Source organism: Polistes dominula, unplaced genomic scaffold (genome assembly GCF_049000335.1).
Source record: "Polistes dominula isolate Pdom_NZ unplaced genomic scaffold, Pdom_raw_medaka contig_28, whole genome shotgun sequence".
NCBI lineage: Eukaryota > Metazoa > Arthropoda > Insecta > Hymenoptera > Vespidae > Polistes > Polistes dominula.
Genome location: NW_028300879.1, coordinates 2,080,264 through 2,105,281, shown reverse-complemented (window position 1 = coordinate 2,105,281; position 25,018 = coordinate 2,080,264). Strand labels below are relative to the sequence as shown.

The 25,018-nt window shown below is 27.5% G+C and overlaps 1 protein-coding gene across 9 annotated transcripts in view; it reads right to left on the bottom strand.

Annotated features, from left to right (window-relative positions):
* Positions 1-25,018, bottom strand: part of cmpy (crimpy) — a 327,230-nt gene that overhangs the window by 89,256 nt on the left and 212,956 nt on the right. For 8 of the 9 annotated variants that reach the window (XM_089173094.1, XM_089173081.1, XM_015318536.2 and 5 more), the window contains one exon: positions 5,596-5,625. The exons of the other annotated variant lie outside the window; for it this stretch is intronic. In XM_089173094.1, coding sequence (XP_089029220.1) covers positions 5,596-5,625 — 30 coding nt within the window. The remainder of the gene's footprint in view (positions 1-5,595; positions 5,626-25,018) is intronic. 9 annotated transcript variants of the gene reach the window in all.

Genomic DNA, 25,018 nt, shown 5'->3' with positions numbered 1-25,018 from the left:
CTACTGCTCGTTAATTAATCAATTAACGTTTGTATCCGGTCAAGCGGTTTCTCAGGAATTTCAGCGTTAATTTGGAAGCGAACTTCGTCGAAGTACGAAAACGAATAGGTGAGGGTTACAAGGGGAAGGGGAGGAAGGGGTGGAAGGAAGGGAGGAAGGAGGGAGAAGGATTGTTGAAACTGGACGATCCATTCAACAGAAACGTAACCTAACTACGTTGAAAATGGTTTCAGTAAGGTAACTGCTTGACTAAAAGTTACGATAACACGAAACTTGATCCAAATAGTAGAGAACAAGAGAGAAAGAGATAGATTATGAGAGATGAACCATCGTAGGAAATATTATCTCATCAAAGGTTATCAAATCGTTTCGATCTTTTCCTAGACGCATTGTCGACAAAGTTTAGTTAGGTTCAATGTGCTCGAACTAACATAAGCGTCAGCTTACTTTTACGAGCGTCCTTGCTTTTGCCAAGGATTGGGAGAGACCATTCTGAATTTGCAAATCATTTCGTTTCGATCGTGAATGAAAGAAGCTAAGTTTAAAAGAGAAAACGATTAGATGAAAAAGAAATTTCTCTGTCGATTTAGATTACTCGAGATTTTTATAGTTTTGGATTTTTTCAATTTACATGAGAGGTCTGTTAATTTAAACTCGCTTTTTATCATTTACGATTGGATAATTTAAATAATATCATTCGTAGGATTTTTCAAACAAATATGTTTTGGAAAAATATCTACATATAAGTGTATTTATATTAAGTAAAAGTATACAGAAAGTAATTAACATTTATATTTATTTATTTTCTTTTTATAATTATTCATAAATTCATATTATTCGAAAAAGAAACGAACTCTGTGGCGAGTGGATTTTTATCTTTTCATAAAATATAGAATAAATTTATCCTTTCTGATATTTTGAAAGTACACGCATGAGAGATTTGCTAATCCCAATTCGTCTTTTATCGTTACGATTGAAACAACATTTAGATTCAACAAAATGCGTAAAAAAAAGATTAATTAACATTTCCTATTTATATATTTATTTATTTGTAATTTGAGCAAATTAACGTAATTTCAAAAAAAAAACAAAACAGAATCTCCAGAGAAAGAATTGAACTGTATCAAATGGATTATTATTATTATCATTATTATTATTATTATTATTATTATTACTATTTTGTAAAGAAAAATGCTACGATAATACAAAAAAGAAAAAAAAAGAACTAAAGAATCTTAGACGAATAAAATAGCATAACGATGAAAGTTCGCTAACTTTTCGAATACTTGATGTATGCATATCTATTGCATATATATATGCAATACCTTACGTCATTATAAAATTGAATAGTATCAATCCAATTATAAGTTGAAGAAAGACTGCTGACAAGGATAGTAGAAAAATCGATTGCACCTATCGATAAGAGGCAGAGGGGCATGCTTCTGGATAAAGTTTGAGATTAATTAATCGATGCTGTCTCGGTGAGTGTAAAGAACGCTCTCTGCAATGAGGTAAAAAACAAAAAAAAAAATATAAAAAAAAAAAAAAAGAGAAAGAGAGAGAAGACTTGGTCGTTCGTTCTCTCTTTACTTCCCTACTCGCTTAATAGAACTAATTACTTAATGCTTCCTGACACGCGGATCAGTTTAACTTTTACCGCGTTCAACTTACTACCACCACAGTCACTACAAGCATCTCCCTTGACCACCCTTTTCCTTCTACCCCCCCCCCGTCATCCTCTCATTCCTTTTCCTGCTCTTCTTTACCCCCGCTCCCCTCCCCACTCCCCCACAGCCACCCTTCTTAACGGCACGATTTTAAACTCTGATAAACCATGGTTCTAAGTTTGGAGTCTTCGTCAGTAAATTCGATTCGTCTGAACGTTTTACCTTATCTCGTGGTTAGAACTTGATTCATTTATCTATTAGGGTGATCTTATTAGCAAAGAGGAAAATATAAATTGTACATGTGTAATGAGAAGTTAATTCGTTAATGTATCTTTTTTGTCATTTAATTTTTTTTTTATTTGGAATATAAATCGGGGTTATATAATATTAATATTTATTATTTAGGGTATTTGTGATTTTTATCTATATCAATTTTTCAAATACACGATACAGTATGTGCGTATGGATATGCATGTGTATGTGTGTGTGTGTGTGTGTGTGTGTGTATAAAAAAAGAACAAGCTGCGATGCGACATTTGGAATATTTCAATTTTTATTATCGACATGGTAAGGTTACGTCAGTCAGGCTTATAGGTTTGCAGTGGAATCTAGGAAGAATCTATGAATTCTAGGAACAAACGAAAAATTGAATATTCTTATGGGGAAGTATAATAGTATAGTAAGAAAAATAGTAGGTTCGACGACATCGACTTCCGTGAATGGGGGGATATTGAATTCTAGAGCACATGAATCATTTTTATCATGGGATTTTCTTTATCTTTCTTTCCTTTTTTTTTTTTTTTTCAAGGTGAACTTTCATGAACAAGGAAGATCATACTTTTCTATCAAATATTCAATCGAAGTTTACAATGCGTACACGTTCGACGTGTATCAATCTCGTTGCGTTTTCTTATTCTTGACTTCCACCCCTTTCAACCCCCTTCTATTTTGACATAAAACTGTTATTTGTTAATAACTTTTATTTTATTGTTTTTAAATATGACAATTTAATATTGTCTTTTGTGAAATAATAAAATTTACATATAACAAAAATAATAATATAATAAATAATAAATAATAATAAAAAGATAAATGCAAATTTGGACAAAATAAATTTAAATCTATATTATTTATAAATATTGGAAATAATAAAAAATAATAATAAAAAGAAAAATTCGAAAATATCAAATTGTTTAATTCATTGACTGACAATGAGAAGAATAAAAACCATATGCATAATTTCCTGTATTAGTTAATATATATTTTTTTTTTTTTTGAATATGAATGAATAAACAATAAAATGAACGATAAAGAAAAAGAAAAAAAAAAGATAAAAATTATCGAACATTTTTTTTGTACTCACACTTTTACTATTCTCATTGTATTTATGTTCAATTTTTTTTTGTCCTATCTTTTCCTTTTCCTTTTCATTTTCCTTTTTTTTTTTTTTCCCCTATTTTCCGAGTCGACGATGATGAACGAGATAAAAATGGGGAAGATATGAAAAAAGATAAAAAAAAAAAAAAATATATATCCGACGATGATACTGTAGCCTTTGTCGTTGTTCAGTCACGTCGAGAAAATTTAAATAAATAACCTACAGCTTCGCGAACGATTTTTCATCGGTGCAACGAGACGTATCATACGTTGAGTTGAATTCACAACTAATCCGATGCGGAAAGGATAACCATGTTGGTAATGGTAATGCATGTTACGTTTTTAACATTAACGAATAAGTTTTATATTTAATATATCTTCGAACAATCTAATAAAGATCAAAATAATAAGATTGTTGTGTCTTAATTTATAATATTATACTTTTTAGTTAAAAGTCATACATAATCGTTGTTTTCACATTTTCCGGTTCATCTTTTATCATTTTTTGATTTTAATCATTATTTTTTAAACAATTTAATTATATTATAAGATATGCATAAAATCGAAGGAGTTTTTATTAACAAATTTTTATTCCATAATTTCTCCTGTTATTTTGAATCATTCACAAGAACTAGAAGTACCTTGTGTACTACACAAATATACTTATTTACATATGCATATACACACATACGTTGGAGAAAGAAATGTTTCCTTTTCGTTTCTTTTTTAAAAAGAGGAAGAGTCAATGAAATTTTTAAAACGCGAGATTTTCCCGTCTTCTTTTTTCACTCGACACAAACTCGTAACAAGCTTTTCAAAGAAGCAGTCATTTTAAATAACGCGTGGAAAATGTGAGCTCAAAAAGGAAGAAAAATTAGAAATAATGGCGAACAATCTGTCAAAGAATCCGACAATCTTATGGTAATGCAATTTTTACACTACCTTCGTCATTCTTAAATATTCAAGTATATATATATTGTATTATTAATTATTATTATATTTATTATTTATATTATATTATTTATTTTATAGCGGGATTTGGTATTTGCGGCAATGAATTTTCGAGTTCCCTACGCCAGCTAATATTAATAATAATAACAATAATAATAAAATTAAATATATATATAATATAATATAATAAATAAATATATAATAAAATAGAATAAACGTGTTAAACATTATAATATATTATACATTATTATTATTATTATTATTATTATTATTACTATATTAAACAAATGTTTATTACGTTTGTTTTTAATTTGTCGTTTCATTAATAAAACGGTTGACAATTATCCATAAAGTGTCTTTTCATATTTTCTATTAGACTAATCAAATGAAAACGAAAACAAATGGACGTTGAAATGTGAAATCATTTTAGAATCGATTTTTCTTTCTTTCCTATATTAATCTCTCTCAGTATAACACAGCATGTAACATCGTGTTCCATGTCAAAACCAGAAAACTGGGCTTGCGAATAGCAACGTGGGTCGATTCTTCTTTGTTAACGTGAAATGATCACGTTTGTTTCATTTCTGTTAAAATTCTTGTTAGTGTTGAAAGGCATGAAGGACTATACGTTATACACAACTTAAATGTCTCGGAAAAGTGATTCATCCTTTACTTTATTCTATCGTTGATAAAATTTTGAGTTAAAGAAATACTTAAATGTTTGTCTTTTGATTTAAAAATACGTAAAAAGGTAAATTTAGTTATTTAAAAGTGAAATTTTTCTTTACCCGATAAAATTAAACCGAATATTTTATAATAAAGATAAATGTTTAAAGTTTTATTCAATGATTTTAACGTACGTGGATGTAATAAAAAGATCTGAAATAAAATGATTGCACTAAATATTATAATTATTAATTAAAAGAAAACATTTGTGGTAAATAAGAATTTGAAAGATGTTTAACAACGTCAGTCTTTAAACTCTAAGATTTTTCAAAGTTGCGATCCAAGGTATTACAGATTTAGAGATTGCAGAAATTGTAGTAAAATGAAACAATTTTTGGACTTGCAACGATCAAAACTTAATTTAAAATCAGTTAGTAGTAGTAGTATGTCAGTAAGTTTATGATATAGTTAAAGAGAATGTAATATAAAGTTTATATCAATGATCATAAAAATATTTGTTCTGATGAAAAGAGTCGTCAAGTGGAAGTTGAAGTTAAAAAGTTTGAGTTTAAAACAACGAACTTTTCTAAAAATGAAAATAAATCAATAAAAGATCAATTTATTTGTAAATTACGAATTATAGAGATATGTATACCACCCCCCAAGTATTTAAATATTTCATTATTCCCAATTTATCACTGATAGGAATTATATATATATAGCGGATAATTAAATATGATTAGTCATTTATTATTCAACAAGATATATAAATACCCGCGATAAATCAACATTTTGTTTTCGCGTTGAATAAAATATTTTTATTTATTCTACTTTATCTTGTACAATGTAAAATGATATATATATATATAGATAGATATCTTATCACAATCAACAAATTATTTAAAATATATAATAATATCGATGTGTGACTTACGATTGATAGGTGTGCTTGGAGTTGCAGTTACTGAAAAAAAACCAAACAAATCGGAAGATTAGATAAGCTGAATGTTAAACGATTATCATTATTAAACTTATCATTGATTATAATTTTCATTTTTAATTGTCTTATAATATTTTTTAAAATTCTATAAATATATATTTTATTCTTATTTTCATTATTAACGTTTCACACACATACGTCCAATGCCAATTAAAAGTATTATTTGCATAAATTAAATTCAATTTTGTAATAATTTCAGTACATCTGTAAAAAAAAAAAAAAGAAATAAGATTATTTAATAAACATTTTTCTGAATTATACATAACTTTCTAGTTAAAAGTTTAAATAATATAATTTGAAGCTATTAAAAATGAAATAAATGAAACGAAATGTAGTTTGAAATCATTTCAAATACATTTAAGATAAAAACGAGACTTCTTTTCTTTTACATGTTTTATTATTTTATATTTGATTGTATTTCATTGTAATTACCATGACTAATAACATACGTAAACATTAACATTTTAGAAATATATATTTGATGAAATAAAAATGTCTAAAAAGAAAAACCTATTTTATACATATTTACGAATAATGTTGGTACATGCAATGCTAATTATGCTAATACTTTAGTTCAAATATATAAACATTGCATATACATCCAGTACAAATATTTTAATGCAAAAAAAAAAAAAAAAAAGAAAATCATTGTATTTCTCTCCTTTCACTTTTGTTCAATTAAATGAAATAAAATCATTGTTGATATCGACTATATCAAGTTAATAATAATAAAGAGAAAATCTTAAATTAATAGTTTCGAAGTAAGATAGATAGAGATAGAAAAAGAGAAAAAGAGAAATAGAATGAAAAGGAAAAAGATTGAATAGAATTGCGAGTCTTTGTATAATTTTCAATTTTTTTTTTTTTTAATTATTTTTTTTTTTTTTTTTTTGGGTGAGTACGAATCGTATTACACGAGGAAGATCTCTTCTTCTTCTTCTTCTTCCTACTTCGTTTTTTTTTTCTCTTGAACCTTCCAAGACGTCGTTTCCTAATAAGCGAACCGTGTCGCGTCTACTTCCTTTCAGGTACAGCCAACCGTACGAAGAAAAAAAAAGAAGTGAGCGAGATGGAGAGTTGTAAATGCGCGACTAAAAAGGCGACACGAATCTTGGGGAATAATAACGTCGAGACTGTGAATGACGAAGATGACGTTATTTCGAAGAACGAAAAGTATCTCTTTCACCACCCATCCACCCACTTCCAACCCCTTCCCTTTACGCCTCTTACCTCACACAGTTCCACCATTATCTTCTCTCTCTCTCTCTTACGATTCCTTTTTACAAAAGCATTTTTTTTTATCAGGCAAATTTATCATAGGACGCTTATTTCTGTCTTTTTCTTCTTTCTAAATAAAAGAATCTTTTTTCTTTTTTATTTTTTTTTCCTAGTTTACTAATTATTATTTTTTTCTTCTTTTTAATATTAATTTAAAATTCTACTTTATTATTACATAATTATATATTATCCTTTAATTATATGTATATATATTTGTATACCCCCCTTAATTATATATATGTATATATATTTGTATATCTTAATTATATATATATATATATATATATATATATATATATATATATATATATATATATATAGTAGTATATTAGTATATAGTATATAGTACTACATATACTATATATATAATTAAGGTAGTAATATAATACTACCTTATATACTATAGTACTATAGTATATAATATATATGTATATAGTATATTTTATTTTAATTTATTTTTTTTGTATATATTATTATAATTGTATGTAGTATTATAATTTATTTTTTTATATATAGTATTATAATTGTTATACTTTAATTATATATATATATATATACTAATATTAGATATATATAATATACTATATAAAGTAATATATATATAGAATAATTTAATATTTATAGAAATATATTATATGTGCAAAGAATGATCTGTGATTATAAATTTAAAATAATATTTGATATTTAATTAAATTTCTGACTTTTGCGAATTTTTCTGAAATAATTACTTTTACTTGTTAAAAGATTATTATTATTATTATTATTATTATTAAAAAAATTGTAAAACAGAGAGATATACGAATCATAATAATTTTTGTAATAATGCATAGTAAGATAACATTAGGAAGATTAATAATTATTAATAGTTAGAGATATATATATGATGAAAAATAAGAAGATATTTCAAGGTCTCCTAGTTTTTCTACTTTCTCTACGAGGTGAAGGAAACGAGCTTGTGTCCCTTTCGTAGTATACACATATGTATATGTTAAAAATGAAAGAAAGTCGGGGATAGTTCGGTTCATTTTTGACCTACTTGGAAGATGCGAATAGTCTGGTATCTCTTAGGAGGCTCTCGTTAACTAGGCTAGTTAAGGGTGAAAAGTGGAGCAGATTACTTTTCTGAGTTTTCTACACCACCCCTATTTCCTTCATCTCTTTTACTTTTTCTTTCTTTCTTTCTTTCTTTCATTCTTTCTTTCTTTCTTTCTTTTACTTTCGATCCTTTTTATTTTTTTTATATTTCTTTTTCTTTTTTTCTTTTTATAATCCCAATTCCTTACTTTAAATCTCTCCGACGAAATCTTTCTACTCGAGGCTCTTCCTTTTTTCCCCTTTTGAATGTTTTATTTTTCTTTCTTTTTTTTTTTTTTCTTTTCACGTTTCAAAAAGGCGAAAAGAATTTCCTCTTTAATCTGACATTATTTCTGTTCAAAAAGTGGAGAAATTTTTCATCAATGGATTTTTATATAAATCAGGGAAGGGTGGGTAACCCCTTAACACACGTCGAACGTGTTTTTTGGATTTTTGATCGATCATAACCGATGGGAAACGATTTTTTTTTTTTTTTTTTAAGACAGATTTAATATTGAACCAAAAAAATATATATATATATATATATATCTTGTCAGAAAATGAAATAATCATTTTTCAAATCTGATTTAATCATACAAGTCGAAGAATTTGTAGGCAAATTTTTTGGAAATACACATTATCAAGTAAAATATTTCAATATCATCAAATGTAGGGAACATATATTTACTCTTGTTTTAATAATATCTATCACATACTTTTATGTAAATTTAGCTTTTTTCATGTTTACAATTTAAAAAGATCAAACACACAACGTTCGGTACTTAGTGATACTCATATTAAAAATTCATTATCATTACCTTTGTCTGAATACGCACTAAATTATAAACGTTTGATTGGAAGCACACAGATGTGTGCTCCAACTTTTTCCACTAATTATATTATAAGAAAATAAAATGTAACCTGTATTTTTGTTTTCACTGTGACTACTTTTTAATAATTAAATAATAATGAAATATCACGTTGGTTAAATATCCCATTCTCTCCCCCCCCCTCCTCCCTCCCAATAATACACAAGGTACGTGTTTAAATGTGTTAAATGACAACAACAAAATATTAACAAATAGATTGCGACACATTTTTATGATAAAAAAAAATCAATTGCATATATAATTAACTTGGTCAACCATTACTCTAAATGAACGAGTACAAAATATTATCTAGAATAGATAAATAGATAGATAAAAACAAGATAGACAGAGTTAGAATAAATATTTTAACGCAATGTTAAATACACTGGTTTGTTATTTGAAATTTAATTTAAATGTTGTCTTTTATATTTGAACACTTTTGACATAACACTTTCGTTTGAAATCACTAGACATTTTTTTAATAATTTTACTTGACAATAATTCATTATTCTTTTTCAATGTAACCACATTTCCAATGAAATATTGTAAACTAGACACCTTATTATAACGAAATTAATGTTTCATTATACTTCATACACTATAATGTTGTTATATGCAGTTACAAACTATTGTTTTTTTATAATCATTCGTTTTGTGTTTACTACGAGCTTTGCTTCGACATAAATCGTTGTATTGTATTTATTAACGAATGAAATAGAAAATCAATGAGGAGAAATCGATAGAAAATCTCTTCCCTTTTATCTCTCTCTTTCTCTATCTTTCATTCTTTCTTTTACTATCGTTATATTCCGATACGCTGATGTCGTTTTTCTTGTTTAACTTTTTTCCCTTTTTTCTTTTTTTTTTTTTGTTTTTCCTCCCTATTGCCGATCGTTTCCGCGTCTCTTGTTTTCTCGTTACTCGCATCGGCTAACGCATATATTGTTCTTCATTTAAATCTAACGTTAATTACGAGCTCCTGTGCGTTTCCCCCGGTTGTTTTTTTCCTGTGTGTTCCTTGTGTAAAAAGAATAATATAAAAGAAAAAAAAAAAGAAGGAACTAATAAACAGAAAGAAAGAATAGAACGGGAAAAGGGGGAGGGGGAAAATGAGAAAGAGAAAGAGAGAGGAAAAATTTAAATAAAAACGAACAAAAAAAAATAGAAAATTAAAGAAAAAAAGGAGTAGTAATTTTTTAACGTCACAACCAAGCCAACGAACGAACGAACCAACTAGCCAACGTCGTTCTTAACTAATTTTCCCTTTTTGTTTTTTTTTTCGATCCACTTTTATTTTTCTCGGTCGTTCTTTAATTACCATCGTCTCTCGAATTGCTCTCTTCTTAAGATTTACGCGTAGCGCCTTTTTTTTTTTTTTTTTTTTTTAACGCTAAGGAATATCCTTTCATTTCCTTTTTACGAGATTTATGCTATTAGTTGAAGCTTTTTATTAAATATCTTTGACGTGTTTATTCGTTTTTCTTCGTGGAGTTCTATATTTGTGTTTGTACGTTATATACCGATTACTGTATTCTACGTTACACTGTACTTACAGTTTTTCTTTTATCTTGATACAAAAAATGATACTTATGATTATAATTATAATTACTGTATGTTGATTTATCATCTTTTTTTAAATAGATGATTTTCAATACATTGAACAGCATTTTCCAAAAATTCTGTATAATGATTGAACATTTTCTAGATTGATCGAAACTTGTTATAGGAATTCTATACAGACATTTTTTCAAATAACATTTCTATACAGTTCCCGGGTTATTTTATTAAAAGTCATTTACTATTGAATTTTATTAAACTTCATATTACAAAGTAAAAGTCAGGAAAAAAATGTGAATTTTTATATGAATCGTATACAATAGTTTGACCTAACCTACAAATGAAATTGTCCCATCGTTTCTCGTTAAAAAAAAAAAAAAAAAAAGAAAAGAAAAAAAGAGAGACAAGAATTTCGTATGTTTTGCTGTCAGATGTGTTTCTATTATTTGTACCTTTATTTTTTTTTTTTTTTTTTTTAATCAGAAAGGATGCTGATTTGAATTAAATGAATTGAATTATTTATTAAGTTCGTATACAACCAGAAATACTAAATCATCTGATAAGGGAAGATATATACGTAAATTGTGGTGTGCACATTTCGATGTGAGAGAGAACGTATTAAAATACTAAAATCCCTATTGATCGATCACACGATCGAAATCATGTTATCATGTTACGAGATATTCCCGGTGAACAGTTCGATCGAAAATATTCGATCGGCGTGAATTTCGTTCGTTCGTTCGTTCGTTCGTTCCCTTTTCGGATTGAATTCTCGATTCTGCGACTGGATACGTCCAATCGAATTTTTCAACAATATCGGCCAAATCTGATTTTGTAAAATCCTGGTGTCGGTCGAATTTATTGATTGGAATAAACATCGCTTTTACTCTTTTTTTTTCTACATTCCTTGACCACAATTTCCTCTTTTTTTTTTTTTTTTTTTACCTTTATTATTCTTTTATTATGCGTTTAATCAATCGCACTTTATTTTGAAAACATGACGGTGATTATTATTGACGATTCATTTATCAATTTTTGTTTTCTGTTTCCTTTACAATATTTTACACACTATACACCTATCAACACTTTGCATAAACTTATTTCTAATATAAAATGAGATTTCAATCAATTGAAAATTATCGAAATAAAATTATTTCTTATTATTTTGTCAATGAATAATGTACATTTTATCCATTTCTATCGAAATTGTTTGTTACAAATTATCGCATATTTACAAATTCACAGAACGTCGTTATATTTTTACTACACATTGGTAACAAATTTTATATATTATTAAAGTTTAATCAGATTTTACGTTACGTACAGAAAATTCTATTGAAAATTTATACAGAAAAAACAAAAATATTATTCGAGACTATTATGAATGATTTGTATTTTCAAAATATGTTTTTCCTTAACCAATGACCAATTATAAATTGCGACGATATTATTTATTAATTCGATACATTTAAAAGTCATTATCACATTTGTCCTTTCCATATACTTGAACAAACATCAACACGTTCATTGCAAGCTTCTTTCCTAATTAACCTTAATCTTTTACACACAAAAACACCTTCTCTCTTTCTTCTTCTTCATCTTCTTCTTCTTTCTTTTTATCCTCTCATTTCCATCAACATTTTCACTATCATTCTCCTCTCAACTATCCCCCATCCCTTGTCTCCGTCCTCCTCCATTCCTTCGAAGTTTTCCTTCTGTATGCTTTTTCACGTTCACAGACCGTAAATAATACGTGTTTCGTCGTTTCTCCGTCGCAGTTTCTCATCCCACCACCTTTTACTCACAACCAACTCTTACCGGAACATCTTCCCTTTTGCTGGAAGAACCGTCAGTTGCATTTCGACGAGAGATATTCCCCATCACAGACCGCTCGTGAATTTCTTCTTCGCGATTTCTTCATAATATTCTCTCTCTTTCTCTCTCTCTTTTTCTCTATCTTTTCCTATCTTTTTAAAGTAAAGCCAAAGGGGAAGGAGGTACTTTGAACGAAAGATTTTGCTTCTTTCCTTTTACCACTTTTTTTTATTTTCTTTATCCACCCTACAGTGAATTTATTTATTTTTTTTTTCTTCTTCTTCTTATTTTTCTTCACTCTTTCTCTCTCTCTCTCTCTCTCTCTCTCTCTCTGTTTCTCTTTATTTCTTCTTATTCTCTTATTCGCTATCTTTTTACCTGATTCATTTCTTTTCGTTGCTATGTCTCGTCTTTATATCCGACTTCCGTCGAAAGAACGATTTTACGTCATGGATTTACGAGGCTAATAAATCACCGCTAATATTTTCGAATCCTCTCGAAAGTACTTGTGAAATACTTTTCCTTTTCTCTCTTCTTCTTCTTATTCTTCTTCTTATTCTTTTTATCTATTTCTTTCTCTATCGATCTATTTTACATCTTTTTATTGTTTCCTTATTTCACTAAGGTATAGTATTTTTGTCTTTTTGCGATAAAGAATGATGCTCTGTTCTGTGATAATAAAATTCTTGAAATTATTTTTACAACAAAAAATGTAAAACTAATCGAACAATTTTTTCTGTTATTTTTTTTTTTTATTTTATAATTAATTTAAATTATTTTTTTTTTTTTTACAATAATTTATAATTTTTATAATTTATATTCTTAATATTTTTTTTTTTTGTATTTGTTTTACTTTGACAATTTTCTATATTACGTTATTCTTCGTACATGTGTATGCATTATATATATATACCACGTGTGTATGTTGACTAGGGCTCTTTAAAACTGCAATATATATAGCTTTACATTTTTTTTTTTTTTTTTTTTTAAATGCCAAGAGAAAAAGAAATGGAGAATTATTCGATGCAACTGAATTTCGATTTGCTCAAAGTTACTTTACGCTAAATAAAATCTTTTTATCTCTCTCTCTCTCTCTCTCTCTCTCTACTTTACTTTTAAGATGAACTTTTGGTGGTTTGTAGTAAAAAATTTCTTGGTAGGACGTCCAGTCTGATAGATACGAGTAATTTGCACATACACACGAGTATCTATATTCTTTCTAAAAGGGGTGGAAAAGTAGGAAAGAGAAAAACGTAGAAGAGTATAGACAGAGAGAGAGAGAGAGAGAGAGAGAGAGAGAGAGAAAGAAAGAGATAGACAGAAATAGAAAGAATGAAAAGGGTGGAGAAAAACAGAGGCGAGCTCGAATTTCTCCAGTGAAACAAATCGAATACCAACGGTTTCTTTAAATCACTTTATGGCAAACAAATCGTCGTGGTTTCGAACAAAAGTAAGAAAAAAAAAAAAAGTATCTAGAATAAAACTCTGAATGTGTTGTGTGTGTGTGTGTATGCGTATGTGCATGAAATAGAAATAAATAGAAAAAATGATCAAAAAGCTTTTACATTTTTTTTTAAATATATATATATCTATCAACGTTATATAGAAATAACAATGGTCTCGTTTTTTTTTTTTTATAATTCTTTGTTTTATTATAAAAAATAATAATAATAAAATAATGGTATCGAAGTTATATACGTTATAGAAATGTCTTGTTTTTTGTTGTTGTTCGTATTATTCGATGACTTTTATCTCGTTATTTGAAAGACCTGGAAATTAATTAAACAATTAATAAACAAAAATCAAATTTTTTTGATTAATTAAATTTTTTAAACTGATATTGTGTTATCTAGAAAATGTGATTACACAATTATCGTTCTTCCTTTAAATCACCACAATAATATCGTGCGTGACTTCGATCGTATCGATACATGGAAATTTGTTTCTGTTTAATTTCATTTTCCATCCATACATACATCCCCGTTCATCAAATACATAATGTACATTTTGTTTCATAATCTCTTTTTTTGGGTAATCAATAATACCTTTTTTCTTTTTTTTTTTAGGGATTATCGATTAAAACTTGAAAATACAGGAATGAATATGTGATCGTAAAAAAATATTCCATAGACTGTTTATTTTCATTTGATAGGTAGATCGTAGAAATTTTGTTATAGTCAAAAAAAAGGAAGAGAAAAAAAAATATACAAAATTTAAGATCGTTCAAACATATAGAATATAATAATTAAATGTTAAATTTCTCATATATATATATAGATTTTCTTCGAAATTATTCGAAAAAAAAAGTATTCGAGAAAGTCAAGAATTATGTCTTGGCAAGTTATTTTGCAATTATCGAAGACAACCGAAATTTGAATGGATTGCCAAGGGTCTCGGTTATGTTATTTGCTCATTATATTTCCAAAAATAGACGACTGACGTTGTTTGCATATTATAATATATGTTAATTTCTAAATTTCTGAACAAGACGAAGGTCTATGTAACGTTACGTTCATTCATTCATTCGTACATTTATTACACACACAGCTTACGTTTTGATAAAATATTTGATTTAACGGGGAGTTCCCTTAGATTCATTTCTTATGTTCTGAGAAATAGTCCCGGAGTGATAAAAAAAAGGGCTGGATCATCGAAACGAAAGAAATAAAGAACGAGAGAGAAAGATAAATAGATGGATAGATAGGTAAGAGAGAAAGAGAAAAAAACATAGTGAAAATTTAGTCAAATTTCATGTCGAAGATAGTATGTAAGAGCAACAACGTATTCTCTATCTCTATCTCTCTCTCTTTTATTTTACGAACTTCCCTTATGTAAATCTTTCCAGTGAAATTGAAACAGGTCGGTTTTACTCTCGACATAATGGATTTCTTCTTGAACTCGAGCTTATTTTCTATGCTCACTGACACGCAATGATTTTTGTGAAAAGTGCCGTTTTTGCCATTGATGGAAGAGCCTTTTTCCATAAAGTAAAATTTGTTTCTATGCGTAGTCACGTAAAATCTGTTACTTATTATTATGCATGCGTCATAAGTGGTAATAATTTTGATAAGTTAATGTAATACAAAAGAATATAAATTATTCACGTATTTTCTGTTGAAATGATGATTCATTGCTAATGAAATAATGTGATTTGTAAGAGTTTCATGACATCATGATCAGAAAGATGGTCTACGAAACACGTAGATATTTTCAAAATTGAATACACATCCGAAAAATTGTGAATTATTATTAAATGGTTCAATAGTTTGCTTCGTTCAATGATCAAGTATTATACGATACTCGTATACAAGAGTTGGAAAAAAAAATAAATGGTATGATAATAATATTAGAAAAAAAAAATTAGAAAAGAGAGAGAGAAAGAGAGAAAGAGAGAGAGAGAGAGAGTAAAAGGAAAAAGGAAAAAGGAAAAAAAAATGAATAGGGTGATCCGGGAGCATACAATTTCGAGATTTTCAGGGAAAAATGTTTATCTCTCCAATCCTCGTAGAACCCTCTTGAAATCTGCTCGACGAATTTCGAGGCAGACCTTTCAAGTGACTCTCAAAACTCTTTATCTCTTTTCTGTTTATCTGTCTCATTCTCTCTCACCAAAAATTCCAAATCAAGCAGAGAACAGAGAAGCCTCCCGCCGTTAGGGCTTTGATTTTTATCGACGTATTCTTGATTCATTTTTTGAATTAGACTTTGTACGAGCCAACATTTTTCTCATTTTTTTTTCTTTTTCTTATTCTCTGATTCTCTCTCTCTCTCTCTCTCTCTCTTTTTTCTCTATTAATAGGCGTTTGTCTCATGCCCGAAGATTGTTCTTTACGGACGAAACCTTCGATAACAGGCGTATTGTAATTGACGGCCATTTCCGTTTTCCACAGAATTGGATCAGATATTTTTTCATTCGTTACGAAACCAAGATTTTTTTTAAAATAACTAGAACAAATGATCGTTCTCTCTCTCTCTCTCTCTCTTATGTTCATTCTTTTTTATTATAAAAATGTCTACAATTAAGATATTTCATTTTGTGTTAGATTAAAGAAGTATAAAGTTTGTATAAAATTTAACAAGAAGCGATAAATTCGATTATAATATTTATTATATTATAATATTATAATATATATTTAATTAAATATATACTTAAAAAAATAGATATACTATTATTATTCAATTAATAATAATATATATATAATACTAGGAGTGCCCAGCTACGCGTTGCTGTGGCCACAATCAGTCCGATACACACCGTCTTTAAGTCAACGAATTACCTTATATCGCCATCTGTTAGAATCTTATCGAACTAACAGAGATAATCATGACTCTTTGTTAATAAATAAATAATATTGCGATTATAAATTGAGATATAAACTATCCTATATTTCAAGTTGGATGAAACTGCACACAGTGTGCAAAATTTTATTAAAATCGATTCAGTAATTTAGGAGTCCATTGCGGACAAACAACGTGACACGTAATTTATATATATATATATAAATAATATATTACAATTAAATAAACTAATCAAATGTTTTATTCACTTCGAAGAATATTTGTGTCCTAATCGTGAGATTAGTTAAAGAATAATCTTTCTTTTTTTTTTTTATTTCAATTAAAAATTGAACGTGTAGTAAGAGTTTAATTCCCTTTTTTTTGTGTTCTTTTTTTGTTTTTTGAAAAGAAATCTGAAACGTTGAAGGAAAGAAATAAAGAAAGAGAATGTGCATCGTTTTAGTAGTCGCTTTCTGTTAATCCCTTTCACTCGTTTCCTAATTCTGTCTGCTTTTCCGACAATCCGTTGCAGCATTCCCATTGCGTTCTTATCCGGATAAACGCGTCAGGAAAAAGTTTATTCGTCCGCAATCAAACTACTATTTTCTTTTTCTTTTTTCTTTTTTTTCTCATCTTCATCTTTCTCTACCTCTCTATTCTTTATTCTTTATTATTTTCTTCTCTCTTTTTACCCATCTTTTCTCTATCTCTATCTCTCTCTCTCTCTCTCTTTATCTTACTTACTTTAGTTGATGATAAAACGTCACCTCTACTAGCTTCAACGAATTTTTTAATCCCATCCTAGTAATATCTGCTTATCCTTCTGAGGAGTGAAACGAGTCAAGCGTTAATCGAGTTTCCCCGTTATATCGTAATCCTTTTACAAGCCCTTCCTTCCCTTTAATTCGCGAATAAGATTACTACGAAAGAATTCAAATATGAGAAATAAAAATACGATTATCTTATTCCAATCGGTCATATCTATACGAATTTACAGGAAGTATTCTTGTTAAAATCTTATACTCGTTATGGTTACTAACTTTTTGATTGAATACTATTGATACAGTGTTTATCTTAATGTAAAGAAAAATTCCAAATTAATACACGAGTATATTTTTAATTAAACATTATCGAATTTAATGTGGAATCTTTATTTAAACAAATATAAAAATAATGTACAGTAAACATTTGTACTTTAAAAAAAATCGTATATATTGGTGTAACTATAAAATGAGTGATATTTTGTACGTATTATCAAAATGTGGGAATAATTATTGTCATCTAATTTATTTGTATAATAAAAAAAAATATAATCAAAAGTATAAATTATTTGTTGGAAGATATTAATGAGCAAACGAGAGGACGAGAGTATTAGATGATATCGATTTTAGTGATACAATTGTTAAAGCTTTTAATTCGAGATCGGTTATGAGGAAGCCGATAATTTTCTGCTAGCTGACACTCGAAATCGTTTTTCCTGGATTTATATCTACCTCGTATAAATCATACAGTCTGTCTCAGTGAACCATGATCCATCCAATCCAACGACGAATACATAATCTTCTCATCTCTGCCTCGCTGCAATGTTCAAGAGACATCAATGACTTCTCTCTTGAAAATATATACCCAGTTTACGAATATTTGCATAACTCACGAATACCATGTAATATAACATTGTTATATGGAAATATGAAAATTCTCTATTGACAAAAGAGAGCTTTAAGTCAGTCGAATAAACGAATAATTATCGAGAAATAAATTTCGTTATTAATCGACGTTAATTGTTTAATATGTCTGACAAATAACTTGCTTTTGATTGATGATGACGAATGATTTAAATACTTAATAAGGTATTGTCATCATTTATCGTTCTTTTACTGTACCTATATTTCATTCATTTTTCTTTATTTAGCGTGAAATGTGTAGTTAATAAATTATTTCGTTTATTATCATTCAAATCAAAATTATCAGGATGAAAATTCGAATATTCATTTTCACCATAACCTTTCCCTCAACTAATCTTTTTAACAATATATATATATATATATTAAATATTTTTTATAATAATAATTTTTTATATAATCAATATATATTAAATATTATATAATATTTTATTCTAATATACTGTATAATAAAAATGTTGTATATAATTTTATTCTTAATTTTATTCTACCTTACATTGCATTATTATTTTTACAGTGATAAAAATAAAAATAAAATAGACAATCTATGGTACATTTGAATGAGGAGGATTTTTATGTTTATAGGAATAAGTTTTTAATTTTTTTTTTTTTTATCAAATTAGTTCCCATAGTACCATATTACCAAAAAAAACTTCCTTAAACCCGTAAAAGGAAGAGTAACGACAATTATGAGTTTACTTTTTTGAAATATAAAATAAGGTCTTGTTTTACGTGACACTGTAATTGTGGGGTACTCAGCATTAACTGTGACGTCAATGTTGCGGTCCCCTTGATGAAGGAAACTAACGTATGTGTTTTAAGAAAAAAAAAAAGGTTGAGTACCCCTGACCTAATCGAATATTTATGATATTTTTGGTATGTCCTCGGGTTAGATGTACGGTCCTTTTCTTCCCGGTCGTCCTCCAAGGGGAACAAGGGCAAGAGGAAGGGCTCGTTAACTCCGCCCATCCCCACTTTTGACCCTTTCAAGGTCTACAGAATAGGATCTTTGTGGCATAGTCGTAAGTTCTACATATTTACGGTGGGCATACTTATACTTTATGATAACCTGTAGATAAAAAATATATTTGAACGTTTATGTTTGTAAAATTAAATATGTTGACTGAAACTTTGAAACTTTGAAACTTTTCAAATGTTTAAATAATTCAAATAAAATAAATATAGAAAATTAAAAAATTTGTAAATAACATAACTGATTGGTCAATACTATGAACTAAGAAATGCTGTTAAAAACAATATATATATATATATATATATATATATATATATATATATATATATATTAATTATAATATACATTATAATATAATATAATATTATATAATAAATTAAATTTATTATTTTAATAATTTATTTTAAAATTATGTATAAAATATAATAATACAAAAATAAAATACAAAATATTGTATTATTATTTTGTGGTATCATGAAAACATTATACAAATCTTGCATGGCAGTCATATAATTAATAATTATGAACCTTTCCACAAATAAGAAAAATATATACGGTATAAAATTACGTTAGGAAAACATAGAAAAACAGTTAATAAGTTCTAGAACATAAAACTTACAAGTGAGTCCTTTCATGCGGGTACCAATCAACCTTAAAGTTGATTATAAGTGTAATTAGAATCTTTAATAATGAAATCAGAAATTATTTGACACACATTAGATAAGATAATGTTTTGATTTCAAAATTAACTTACATATACTCAGAACATGACTTAGTATATTTATTTTGTCTATATTATCTGTGTGATTATTTGACGTTTTCTTATTATTAAGATATAAATACACACACGATCATCATACAAATCTGATGATGTTTTTTTTTTTTATCAAATTAATTATTTCACCAATTGCCATGACACATTCCTCTTGAACAGAAATTCATTACGAAATAGTTAAGTATTATTGCTTGTTCTTTATACGACAAAAATACATATATAATCTTTTCAAACACACATATATATACACACAGCTATGTGAATGGAGAATAGTCTGGAAGAGGTTCCTTTTTTTTTGTTTTCTTGACTAGTTGGGATCATGATTTATTCCGACAGAGTATTGGACGAGAGTATTTCTATGGTCAAAAACACTTGTAGCTTTTCGCTTTGTCTAAATTGCTCGATTTGGCACGAGTAGGATGTACACATTCTTCTTATACACGTGTTACCATACCCTTCCTACACAGTATATTTATATACTCCAATTGTATTTTATATGTACTTATTAGCAGCCACTCGTAAAAGTGTCTTATCGTGACGACAGCTCTCGTCGGACTTCAATGCTCATACTTATTGCCTTCTGTTATCCTTTATATTCATGCATAAAATATTTTATTGATTTTTTTCTACTTCTTCTTCTTCCTTCTTCTTCTTCTTCTTCTTCTTCTATCTTATTACAGTATGTCAGTTGTATCACCATAAAATAGTATTATTATGCAAGTTCAATATTGCTTCTCTATTCTTATCGCATTCTGTTACTTTGTAGATATTTTTTTGATACTTTGTCAATATTTATTTCATAGTATCTAAAACACGTGTATTTGATATGCATATTTTAAATATATATTTTAGATGATCAGATATATTTTATTGTGTTAAACATTTATTAATAAACTTTTATTAATGTGTTCAAATAATTATGGAATTTTGTGTTTTAATTATATTTTATTGCGTCAACGACGTTGTTAATATAATTAAATGATTTTACCACTGTCCTGTATCTTCTTGGTTTTTTCATATTAATTACATTCAATTTTTTACAATGTGTGCTTAATTCGTTTTAAATTGTATTGCATTTAAATCAATAATAAAAGAAAGTTAACATTAAAAGATCATTCGAAAGTCTATTAAAAAGTTGCATTTTAAATGAAGTTAAATTTTCTTGTTTCTACAAGATTCGCACTTTTTATTCTCATTTACTCTCTCTTACACTCGAGATTCCTGCATAATCGCACGCAATGTTTGTCGGTTGGATATTGTCGAAGGTTTAGTCGAAGAAAAGATAGCGTAGAAGGTGAAAGAAGAAAGAAAGAAAAAAAAAAAACGAAAAAATATTTTCGTTTCGGCAAATATTTGCACCGCTTTGAAATCCCCCACCTCCTTTTGCTAACTCCCCTCCACCATCTCCCTCCCTTCTTCCCTTCTAGAGTCTCACTCTATCTTTTTCTTTCTTATTACTCGCGCAAGTTTGTATGTACTACTCGCTTGGAATGTTCGTTAGTTAGCACAGTGATAAAGTCGCATTCCATTCCAACGTACACTAAAGTAATATCGGCATTACTTTGGGCCACTCAAAAAGATACCGACTATCTTTGGCGCAAATGGAATTTTGCTCGGTTAGAAAGAGAAATATGAAAAGAGGAAGATGGAAAATTAATTTGAACATTTTTTTTACGAGTTCGTCATTTCGCAAGAACACAAAAATAATATTACAAAATATATATATATATATATATATGAAACAGGAAAGATCCACAATATAACAGAATATTGAAAAGACTATAGCAAATATTCAAACGTATAAAAAAATATTCGACAACAGTTAACGAACAAAGTAGAAGAGAAAGATTCGTGATACTTTTTAACGAACGTTCTTCTCTCGTTTCAATCAATACAAAAATAAAAATGATCATTTTACAATACAAACTATCGGAATTGTTACTGGTATCACAAATGATAGAGTTTAAAATTGCATTTTTGAAACAATAACGAGAATAAGTTTATTTTGTATTTTGTTTAGTCATTATTATAATGTAGAAATAAAAAGTAACGTTTCGTTTTTATTATATTTTATTCTATTTTATTGCAATAAAATCAATTATTACTTTATATTAGAAATTATGAATTATTGTTGGTATAATAACATTAATATATATTGCTGTTACCATATAATTATTAGTTATATATACTAAATTATATTTTAGTTATATTAAATATTTATAAATTATAGTATAATATATAAATACACTAGCAATATATATATATATATATATATATATATATATATATATATATATATATATATAAATTTTTATATTTAAAACATACTAATATTAAAGTTAAGAACTTGATATGAAGTATTTATTTAATTTATTATAAAATTATAACAATTATACATATAATATAATTTGTTATATTTATTATATATTTTTTAAATTTAAATATAATAAAATTGTATATATTTAAAAAAATACTAATATTAAAGTTAAGAACTTGATATGTGTGAAGTAACAATAAATCAAATTGGAATGAAGTAAAATGAAGTTTTCAAATATTGTATCTTATTTATTTTTAAAATTTTCCAAACAGCATTATAATAAAAACAATTTTTTTTTTGTTAAATATTGAAGGACAAAAATATATTTATTTATTCATTAGTAATCATTTAGAATCTTTAAAATATTTTCGATAATATCAAACAACGATAACAAGAATTTTAATTATTTAAACGAATTAATAATGACTGAACAGTTTCTTTGTTTTTTTTTTTTTTTTATCAATCAATCGATTAGTCTTTATTTTTATCTTAAGATTCATCTTCTAGATGTCTTTTACTTTCACATAACATTTAACCTTACTTCGTATATACTTTCCTCATTCGATTCAACTTACCTTAGCACGTGCCACGAATACATTACAATCGTATTCCAATCTAGTCTGGCACTTTTCGCCTCTGCTATACGAAGTTCTCGCTTATGCGGTTCTTCTTCGCCATTACGATGGTTTAATTAAACGATTCTCTTCCCCTTTCCACCCTCACCACCATTACCTACCTAGTCCTATTCCTCTCCCTCTTTACCACCTAACCCTTGTTTCTCTCCTTTCTCTCTTTCCCTTTTACTTTCTCTCATGATTCGACGTTCGGATATTCGACGACATTAAGCTCTTGACTGAAAAACGCGAAAATTCTCGTTTCTCGTTGGACGGATTTAAACGATTATCCATCCCTTTCTACATCGTACACCCCTCCCCCCTCCTTCCCATTAACAAAAACACTAACACACACGTACATACATTTACGTTTTGTTTTTCTCATTTCCATGGTACGCGTACGTAGATTACATTTGAGTTATGTTCGATGAATTTTCACAGCAGGTTTTCGAGAAAGGATGGATAAACGATTTTAACGTTATCCAATCCACCCCCCTCCTCTTCCCCTCCATATACGTTTTATAGTTTAACGAAAATTTTCGTCAGGCGAGATGAACGATCGATCGATTTGAAAAGGGTCCGTAGTTCAATTTAAAAACCGTAAAGATATATTTGATAACTTATGAATTTCGAAGGTCGTGAAATCGTTCGATTTGTCTTTTTTTTTTTTTTTTTTTTATCTTCCACGTCGAGAAAAGAAAGAGAAAGGAGAAAAAGAGGTTTTCTGTCAAGTGTCAAAAAAAAGTTTAATTTGTTATAATAAAAAGAGAAGAACAGTAAAACAATAAAGAAAAAAAAAGAGACAACTAATTACAACGAAAGATTGAAGGAAGAACAGGTGCAACTTATTACAGGAACCGAGTATTATGTTGATCTTCATTGTTACAAAATAATAGAATACATCTTTAATTGTTAGAAATTGAGCTCGTGTCTTTCCTATATTACCTTCTTCCAACCTTTATAACGTGAAAGTTTGAAAGATTAAGCTCTTATAATCATGCAGAAAGCACTTACACGAAAATTGAAGATTATTTCATAACCGTACGAACGTACAAAGTTTCAATAAACAAAAATGACAAATAATTAATGTTTTTTTTAAATACAGTAGATTTTTAAAATTTGTGATTTCTTAATTTGATCAGTCAAATATTTAAAGTTTTTCTTTTTTTTTTTTTTTTTTTATATAGGTTCTGCAACAGAATAAAGGCTATGTACCGGATGTGCAAATAAAAACGTAAATATTTTGTAGAACAATAGTAGCATTGCACAAATATTAGAACTTTTACCTTTTGGCAATTAATAAAAATATAAAAAATGTAACAACCAGTAAATCATTTAATATATGTAACTAAAAAAAAAAAAAATGAATGTTATTGATTTTATTAAAATGTAAAATGTAAAATATGAAAAAATGGATTTAACCATATCAGCTTTTAAGAGATTCTTATCAGAATTGATGATTTTCGAATAATAAAAGGATACAAAATAAAATGAATTGTAAAATGAAAACATTATTTCTAAGAAACTTTGCATAAACAAAAAAATGTATATTCAACAAGTCGATACTTTAATCCGTGACGTTAAAAATATTTTACACATGACCTGATCGATCGTGACGTATGTAACTGCTATATATCTAAATGCAACGAGTAAGATTATCAGAAACGGAAATGCATGGCGAATCGATTATAGTTGTGCTCTCGAACCGAATCAAATACGAGTTCTCAAATATGTCTCGTTCGTGACTGAATGGATAACTTAAATATATATATATATATACATGTACTTATTTATATGCCATATAAACAAACAATCTATAAAACGTTAAGAGACAAATTCTTCTAGAATGAATTTATAAAAATCAAAACCTACGCTTGGAACAATCGATAGAAGACAAATATTTGCGTGGACGTAACTTCTCGTAAAATTAGATTGACAGAGATAAATGTATACAGATTGTTTTGTAATATTTTAGACCCACTTGAGGAGTCGATAGAGAGAAAGTAAAATTAATGAAAAAAAGTTCATATGAACATATTTTATTCTATTTAAACTTATTTCCAAATTATACTCAATTTTATCTTACAATAATTCACGATAGTATGTGTATCTTTTTACTTGCAGC